General features: G+C 35.1%; 1 protein-coding gene across 1 annotated transcript; it reads left to right on the top strand.

Moving 5' to 3' along the window:
- The first annotated feature begins 4,879 nt into the window (after window positions 1-4,879).
- On the top strand, window positions 4,880-9,622 carry LOC138315361 (carbohydrate sulfotransferase 1-like). Its single transcript, XM_069256327.1, has 4 exons — window positions 4,880-5,181; window positions 7,170-7,287; window positions 7,901-8,087; window positions 8,451-9,622. Exons 2-4 carry the CDS (start codon window positions 7,209-7,211, stop codon window positions 9,442-9,444), a joined length of 1,260 nt encoding a protein of 419 aa, XP_069112428.1. The 5' UTR covers window positions 4,880-5,181; window positions 7,170-7,208; the 3' UTR covers window positions 9,445-9,622.
- Window positions 9,623-10,169: the final 547 nt, after the last annotated feature.

Below are 10,169 nucleotides of genomic sequence, written 5' to 3'. Positions count from 1 at the left end.
TCCGATTCAGGGGGACCCGTTAAACTTAAATGCAGCTTGAGCATACGGTTTGACGGTTGGACTAGGCCGTCTTCGATTATACGGTTTGACTGGATGAACCTAGTTGTTCGTTTATGAATTAAAGAAGAACCTGGTGATTTTAAATTGTTTTCAGACGAGCTTTGGCAAAACCCTTGCAGGTCCGTATAAAAAAAAAACCTGCAGGTCCGTAAAAAATTATGCTTGATATAATGACTTTAACAAACAGTCGAACCGGTTGTTCCGAATAAACGAAAACGGTCCTAGTTGTTTGTTTATTAACTATAGACGGACCATGTGATTTTATATTGTTTTCAGACGAACCTTGACAAAGCCCTCACAGGCCTGTATCAAAAACTGCAGACCCGTAAGGATTTAGGCCTATACTTGAAATATTTACTTTAACCAACGGCCGAACCGGTTGTTCCGAATAAACGAAAACGGCCTTGGACCTTTTGTAAGTATACGGTTTGACTGGCTGGACCGGCCATTTGTGAACGTGATTATTTCATGTATAAATCATGACGGACTTAATTGTAGAATTTGATACGAATGATTGCATTGTCAAGGTTCGTCTGAAAATAATAATAAAATCACCAGATCTATCATTAACTCAAAAGCAAATGACTACAAATGTGTGTCCAAACATTTTATTCCATTTAGTTGTGATACGATTTTTATAAAGATCACCACTTTTTGATGCATTGGATATAAGGCGATCATCAGTAATGATGAACAACTGATGATCGCCTTATATCCAATGCATCAAAAAGTGACAAACGGTACTAAACCGAATCAGCATACAGCAGCATCCCCATAACACACTCAATCAGCATACCGCAGCATCCAAAAACTAAACCGAATCAGCATTCCGCCTCCCAAAACCACACCCAATTTGCTTACCACAGCATCCAAAAACTAAACCGAATCAGCATACAGCAACATCCCAAAACCACAACCAATCTGCTTACCTCAGCATCTAAAAACTAAACCGAATCAGCATTCCGCATCCCAAAACCACATTCAATCTGCTTACCACAGCATCCAAAAACCACACCCAATCTTCATACCGCAACATCCCAACACCACAACCAATCTGCTTATCTCAGCATTCCAAAACCAAACCGAATCAGCATTGACATGACAAATAGTCAAAAATTAAAATGCTTTCAGCAGTAAGATATTGGATTGTATTGTTATTTCACCGTACGCCTAGACATGTCAATGGGGCGAAGGATAAGAAATATATGGAGGTGCTGTGGAAGTGGAACTGGGGTCGCTATCTGGCAAGTGCCCCGCCTGGGATTCAAACTCGAGATTAAGAGAACTCGAAGGACTTGCCGATAACTAAATTGTTTTGATGATTGTATTACGAAATACCGGATATTATACATGCATTAGTTGATAGGTCAAAGTTTGGGAAATAAAAACAAAAGATGTACATGTATTGAAAATTTACCAACAAATTTGATACCTACATGTGTTAAATTCAAATGATAACATGTCTATAATCGCTGATGGTACAACCTGTACAGCCAGTATTTCTTCACGTAAATTGCACGTGAAAAATCCATGTTAAATTCACATGAAAGAGCCTTCTCGTGAAATTTCCATGGAATTCACGTGAATTTCACGTAAGATTCATATGAAGAAATGTTGCCTGTGTATAATTCATACAATACATCGATACTTATTGAGATTTTTTGATTGATTTGTTTCACTGTACCTTCACGTGTCTGTAAATCTATGTGTGTACATACTGTGTCAATGTTTATACCATCAAGAGTGTTGATAAGATAGCGTTATCAACTCCCGACTCTATCGCGCTCATGAATACGTACAGACATCGCGTTCTTCAACTAATGGTACTTTCATTGAAAAATATTCCTAGAGACAACGGATAACTATATGTGATGAGGACATTCAAGAAACTGTGCAATCGTAAAAACATATCGATTTTTCTGGCGTTTTCGACATTTGGATTATGTAAGTACAAATGCACATGTATGCTGTTATAAAATCTAGAATTATCATTGCGAGCGATAACGGATAGTCTAAGTCGCGCTGACTGACACCGCTGACTCTGTTTAAAACATCGATCATCGTTTTTAGACGTATAATAATAAGGAAAATCGTTCGAAGTAAAAAAAAAATGAGGGAAAACTTCTTGTCACTTCAACGGCGTGGCGATTTCGAGACTCATTATAACTAGGAAGTTCAAGGTGACCACACGTATGACAGCAAGGTCAAGGTGACCTAGACAAGTTTGTGGGGGACCATGAACATTTAGTGGACGCCGTGACCATGCCCTTGGAATACCACTGAGCTGAGGATAAAAATGCATAAAAGATTTTAGCATTTTTTTGCATAAAAGGATTCAGATTCAGATTCACTCTCAGACATGCATTTATGTAACAGGAGGTCATCATACATAATTAAGACATGCATAGTGCACATAGCGTAACAGTGAATTACAATACATGTATGTATTCGTGATGTACAAGCTTAGTCAATAGTTTTTCTTCTTTTCTTTTCTTCAAAAATTTACATAAATATATTTGTCAAAACAATTATGTTACATATAGAAAATAGGCCTTTCATTTTGATAACATTATGATTTCTATAATAGTAACTTGGTATATTTCTTGGCAACGTTTCACCATTTCATTACTGCATTGGAAAGAAATAATGGTATTCGTTTCCAATATCAGTAAAACAAAGGTTACAAATTTTAATTACTTCAGGGGTCCCAATCCATCTTCTAGTTTCTATAGGTAAGTTCATGATCGAGGTTCTGAATTTTATGATGATTTGCCTGTATGTTGGCTTTAATTTCACAAGATATTTTTCAAATTCAAAATTACTTTTAAAAGTAAAATAAGTACGACCTCTTGATGAATTCTCTATATCATTAAAACCATTTTTATACAAATTGATCTTGTAATCTTTGTTTTACGATAGATTTTAAATATTCTCTATTTACATTACATACATTCTGGAAGTTCCATATGATATTCAAACCAATTTCATCAAAAATATTTCTTACATAATGCAACCATTTGAATTCTATAATATTTTTTGTTTGAGAGTTTAACATCAACTTATATATATATTACTTGAAAGATTATCAGTTATAATCAATTTGTGCCAAAACATAATATTCCTGTTTTAACGTCTATGTAGTGAGGGTATCTCCCTAATTCACAATACATTGTATATCATGTCATTCACACGTACTTTTCCTAACACCGAATACACGTTTACAAAACTGTAAATGAAGCTTTTCTACAACTGTAATATTTTCGTGACCCCATTCTTCTACTGAGTACAATAATATTGGTAAAATAAGGGAATTAAACACTTTTAACTGGAGGTCGATAGAAAGAGGAATGTTTCTTATTTTCTTGTAAACAGCAAACATAGCTTTTCTTGACTGTTCCAGCACACTCAATTTGCTTACCGCAGCATCCAAAAAATAAACCGAATCACCATTCCGCATCCCAAAACCACACTCAATCTGCTTACCACAGCATCCAAAACCACACCAAATCAGCATACCGCAGCATCCCAAAACCACACCCAATCTGCATTCCGCAGCATCGCAAAACCACACTCAATCTGCGGCTAACCACGGCATCCAAAAACTAAACCGAATCAGCATACCACAGCATCCCAAAACCACACTCAATCTGCGGCTAACCACGGCATCCAAAAACTAAACCGAAACAGCATACCACAGCATCCCAAAACCACACTCAATCTGCTTACCGCAGCACCCAAAAACTAAACCGAAACAGCATTCCATAGCATCCCAAAACCACACTCAATCTGCTTACCGCAGCATCCAAAAAATAAACCGATACAGCATACCGTAGCATCCCAAAACCACACCCAATCATCATATCGCAACATCCCAAAACCACACCTAATCTGCTTACCTCAGCATTCCAAAACCAAATCGAATCAGCATACAGCAGCATCCCAAAAAGTTGAAAACCACACTCATTAGGCATACTACAGTATCCCCAAACTACAGGTTCATTCAGCATACAAAAGTATCCAAAATGCAATACTACAACATCCCCTAATCACACTCAATCGCCACATTAGTGCATCCTGCAATGATCATGAGAGATATAACGGGGGAAATGAAAACATTTTCGCAATATCTAATGTCTCATTTTGTGAGCACGAAGGCAAAAGCGCAATCGAAAATCATGGGAATTGTTTCATAGCTGATAACATGCATGCAATCTTTATTGTTTTAACCGCTTCTAGTAAGAGTATATGACGTACATATGCACGAATGATTTAAAGGTGCCATTCTTGGAATTAAGGAAACACCAAAGAAATATAACAAATTATATTTCGAAAGACATGACAATTAGTCAAGAATTAAAATGCTTTCAGCAGTAAGATATTGGATCGTATTGTTGTTGCACCGTGCGCCTAGACTTGTCAATGGGGCGAAGAGTAAAGGATTCAAACTCGAGATTAAGAGAACTCGAAGGACTTGCCGATAACTAAATTGTTTTGATGATTGTATTACGAAATACCGGATATTATACATGCATTAGTTGATAGGTCAAAGTTTGGGAAATAAAAACAAAAGATATACATGTATTGGAAATTTACCAACAAATTTGATACCTACATGTGTCATATTCAAATGATAACATGTCTATAATCGCTGATGGTACAACCTGTACAACCAGTATTTCTCCACGTAAATTTCACGTGAAACATCCATGTTAAATTCACATGAAAGAGCCTTCACGTGAAATTTTCATGGAATTCACGTGGAATTTCACGTGAGATTCATATGAAGAAATGTTGCCTGTGTATAATTCATGCAATACATCGATACTTATTGAGATATGTTGATTGATTTGTTTCACTGTACCTTCACGTGTCTGTAAATCTATGTGTGTACATACTGTGTCAATGTTTACACCATCAAGAGTGTTGATAAGATAGCGTTATCAACTCCCGACTCTATCGCGCTCATGAATACGTACAAACATCGCGTTCTTCAGCTAATGGTACTTTCATTGAAAAATATTCATAGAGACAACGGATAACTATATGTGATGAGGACATTCAAGAAACTGTGCAATCGTAAAAACATATCGATTTTTCTGGCGTTTTCGACATTTGGATTATGTAAGTACAAATGCACATGTATGCTGTTATAAAATCTAGAATTATCATTGCGAGCGATAACGGATAGTCTAAGTCGCGCAGACTGACACCGCTGACTCTGTTTAAAACATCGATCATCGTTTTAGACGTATATTAATAAGGAAAATAGTTCGAAGTAAAAAAAATGAGGGAAAAACTTCTTGTCACTTCAACGGCGTGGCGATTTCGAGACTCATTATAACTAGGAAGGTCAAGGTGACCACACGTATGACAGCAAGGTCAAGGTGACCTAGGCAAGTTTGTTGGGGACAAAGAACATGTAATACCACTGAGCTGGGGATAAAAATACGTAAAAGATTTCAGCATTTTTTTCACAAAAGGATTTAGATTCAGACTTTATTCCACTCTCAGACACACATTTATGTAACAGGAGGTCACTATACATAATATAGACACGCATAGTGCACATAGCTTGACACTGCATTACAATATGTATTAGTGATGTACAAGCTCAATCAATAGGGTTTTTTTTCTTCAAAAATTTACATAAATATATTTGTCAAAATAATTATGTTACATATAGAAAATAGGCCTTTTATTTTGATAACATTATGATTTCTATAATAGTAACTTGGTATATTGCTTTGTAACGTTTCACCATTTCATTACTGCATTGAAATTCAGTAAAACCATTTCATTACTGCATTGAAATTCAGTAAAACATAGGTTACAAGTTTTAATTACTTCAAGGGTCCCAATCCATCTTCCAGTTTCTATAGGTAAGTTCATGATCGAGGTTCTGAATTTTATGATGATTTGCCGATCTGTTGGCTTTAATTTCACAAGACATTTTTCAAATTCAAAATTACTTTTAAAAGTAGAATAAGTACGACTCTTGGTGAATTCTCTATATCATTAAACCATTTTTATACAAATTGATCTTGTAATCTTTGTTTTACGATAGATTTTAGATATTCTCTATATTATTTACATACATTCTAGAAGTCCCATATATAATTCAAACCAATTTCTTCAAAAATATTTCTAACATTATGCAACTATTTGATTTCTATAATACTATTTGTTTGCAAGTTTAACATCAACTTATATATATTACTTGAAAGATTTTTAGTAGTAATCAATTTGTGCCAAAACACAATATTCCTGTTTTTAACCTCTATATAGCGAGGGAAATTCCCTAATTCACAATATATCATGTAATTACACGTACTTTTCCTAACACCGGGTATATATATATACGTTTACAAAACTGTAAATGAAACTTTTCTATAACCGTAATATTTTCGTGACCCCATACTTCTACGGAGTATAATAATATAGGTAAAACAAGGGAATTATACACTTTTAACTGGAGGTCGATAGAAAGAGGAATGTTTCTTATTTTCTTGTAAACAGCTAACATAGCTTTTCTTGACTGTTCCAACAGTTTCAATTTCTTATTATGAAAACTTCAATTATAATTCATCAATACTCCTAGATATGATAACGTATTTACAATTTCAATCTCTTCGTTGAATAATGTAAAACGAGGATGAGTTCGAGACTTCCTTTTTTGAAAAAAAACAACAACAATTTTTGTCTTTTGTGTTTACTTCAAGTTTTCAATTTTCAAATACATTTCAAATTTATTTAAGGCTGTCTGTAGATCGTTAGCTGATTCAGCCATTAGAACTGTATCATCTACATAAAGAAGTACAAATAGTTTTATATACATTCCAATAGTATTACCTAAATCTTTTAAAATTCTTCAAACAATTGACACAGTGCTCTTCAAAAACATTTCAGTATCATTAAGAAAAATAACGAATAAGAAAGATGACAAATGTTCTCCTTGCTTTACACCAACGTTGCAAGTAAACATATCAAATACACAAATGAAACCGCCTCTCCGCTATACTACTCCTGATTTTCCCGTTATATTCAACTTTGACTATAATTGGGAACTCTATACATCCATTGTTTAGATTTTATAACATTTTGACCAGCAGGTATAATTTCACTTAATCATCGTCCATCGAATTCGACGGATGATATGGAACGGCCATCTGATGATCAGGAATCTGACAGTTTTTACGATGACCAACCAAAAGTTAACAAGACAAGCAAGTACATATTTGAATTTTTTTGGTTGTTTACAAAAATAAAACCAAGTGTGGTTATTAAAAATAATTTCTGAAAATATGGTAAAATGCAAGCATGGTTATTTCAATTCCAAAATAATTTATTTTCCATTTAAAAAAAAAAAAAAACCCATATCCTTGCATACCTACATTTTGTATCACACAGAGTTTTATGTCCAAGGTGATCCAATATTATCAACCTCTGTAGCCGGATAATCGACAAAATATTTACTGTGATATAAAGAAGCAATGCTTTCGTCAATTTTAGAATATAAATCCTCCGAAGTAAGTAAGATATTGATCTTGACGTACATGAGAAACATATTTTCCTTTTAACTGTGATAAAGATGTCATGTTTTTAATTTTAGAATATAAATCTTCCGAAGTAAATAAGATATTGATCTTGACGTACATGAGAAACATATTTTCCTTTTAACTGTGATAAAGATGTCATGTTTTTAATTTTAGAATATAAATCTTCCGAAGTAAATAAGATTTTATAAGTCTTCCAAAATAAGTACGACTTTGATCTTGACGTACATGAGAAGCAAATTTTCCTTTTTATTGTGATGAAAATGCCATGTTTTCGTTAATTTTAGAATATAAATCCTCCGAAGTAAGTAAGATTTTGATCTTGACGTACATGAGAAGCGGGTCTTCCTTTGTGGCCGAGTCACTACAACAGGGATACAACCATACCTTTTACAGCTTCGAGCCTTTCTGGGAGATCTATAAAAAGGGGTACATTACACCGGACAAAATGTGTTACAGGACCAACAGATGTAGGTATGTATATCAGTAATGTGTTAACATGGTAGAAAACGAGGGGACACAATCCAGTCAATTCCATAAAAGACATACAGGATGTTGAAAAAATGAACGATTTTGTCTCCCTCAGTTAAATATGTAGTAGTGTATTTTCCTGCTCATATCGATGTACATGTCAATACGATACATGCACAAACCCCTGTACCATACCAAGATGCAATTTCATGGCAAAGTGGGAAATTTCCGATGATCTTTCATTGCTTTTGTAACATTTACTTCGTATCATTATTTCGTTTTTGCGAACACACGAATTTGTTAACGTATTGATTTTGTTTCCTTTAATAATCGAATTAACATTTGTTATTATTATTTCTATTGCAGCATGATAGGAGATGCGCTTCAGTTACCGGAGACTGCAATTTCAATCCTCAAAGATCTCTATGAATGTAAACTAGACTCATTACCTGAAGAAGTTCTTCACACATTTACAAAATTTGAACAGCTTGCGGATCATAGACGGCTTGAAAAATGCTTCCCAATACCGAAGAAACGCAAAAAAGCAAACATCAAACAGAAAACCGTAGAGCGTACGGCCAAAACCAGAGCAAAATGCATTGAATACCTGGAAAACAAATGTCTAACTTCCAAACAACGGGTTGTGAAGTCAATTCGTATATCATTGCAACTGGCAAAGGGTATCCTTGAAAAGATCAAGGATTTGAAAATAATTCATCTCATTCGTGATCCGAGAGCAATCTTGCAATCTAGGAAAGACATTGGAGAAATTAACAAAGACGGTTTTATCCCATTCTCGAAACAACTGTGCAACAGAATATCCCGTGACATTAAAGAATCCGCCGAAATACTGGATTCATACCCTGGGCGTGTCTTCCCATTGCGGTACGAATGTCTTACGGAAAGACCCGCTGAAGTTTTACGTAAAATATACAAGGATTTATCACTTCCATTTATATCACGAACAGAAGCATGGGTCAATGCGTACACACAGGGGAATGTTATATCGACGAAGGGTGATGAGGGGGAAAATAACCACACAACTGAAAAGGAAACGCTTTCAGAAACAGGTACAATGGACCTTTTAGGAACTCGACCTTCAAAAGTCAACAAGGAAGTGGCACCAAAAGATCAAGACAGCATTAGAACTGGTTACAATGTGTTCAAAGCTAATTCCTCAGAAGTTGCCCGAGGATGGCGTTTAAAGATGGCGTACAGTGAGGTAACATTGGTTGATAAGTTATGTAGTTCCGTGTTTAACAAGATAGGTGCTTATCAGTTTAAATCTCAGTCCGACCTGGAGGATTTAAGTCACAGTGACCGATACGATACAGAATACACATCCAGGTACTGTACATAGGTATTCCATTACCACAGTTATGTTATACATAGTAGATGTGTTGTAACAAACTTACATACCATTTGTTAGTTCAGTTAATCATAAATTGACACCATCTTATGTTATTTCACGTTGAACTCTTGACAGGTCAGTGAAGCCAAAATTTTGATATGTTTTGAATAAATTTCAAATAAATGTATTTATTTATTTTTAATTTACAGTCGAGACTGTCTGAGCGACCCCCTGTATGTAGCGACTCCCTGTCTTATGTGACCTTACTTGAGACCCCCCAACGTATTTTGCTATATAATGGGTCTGTTTTCAGCGACTCCCTGTCTTACGTGACAAGCGACCATGTTTTTACAACCCAAACAACATAAAAAGTCTGTCTTGAGCGACTTTCCATTCGCCTGAGGCCATAATTATGATAGATAAAGAGGTGTGAACATCGAACTAAACATCGACTGTTGACTACGATAAGAGTACATTACTGTGTAACCAGTTTTGACGGATCATGAAAGATCGTTTTTCCCCACAAAAATTTGCCTTAAACTATTAAAAAGGCTAGATATCATTCAGATATCTCTCCTACTAAACAATGGTAAACATTGACAATTAATAACGGAACACATTAAATAAATCGGCATGTTTTATTTCGCCTACCGTATCATCCTATGGCTTGGCGTGGGTGACTCTCTTCTTGTTTTGTACATGGCATTTACGACCAAACATAATTTCGTTCTTTG

Source organism: Argopecten irradians, chromosome 1 (genome assembly GCF_041381155.1).
Source record: "Argopecten irradians isolate NY chromosome 1, Ai_NY, whole genome shotgun sequence".
Taxonomy (NCBI): domain Eukaryota; kingdom Metazoa; phylum Mollusca; class Bivalvia; order Pectinida; family Pectinidae; genus Argopecten; species Argopecten irradians.
Note: the sequence above shows the minus strand (reverse complement) of the source record. Positions and strands in the feature narration are given on the sequence as shown.

Excerpts from the sequence above, each read along its gene's own strand:
- LOC138315361 (XM_069256327.1), top strand. The coding sequence starts at position 7,209 with ATGATATGGAACGGCCATCTGATGATCAGGAATCTGACAGTTTTTACG. Across the intron at positions 7,288-7,900 it reads AAAGTTAACAAGACAAGCAA|AATATAAATCCTCCGAAGTA; the intron begins GTACATATTTGA and ends CGTTAATTTTAG. Across the intron at positions 8,088-8,450 it reads TACAGGACCAACAGATGTAG|CATGATAGGAGATGCGCTTC; the intron begins GTATGTATATCA and ends TTTCTATTGCAG.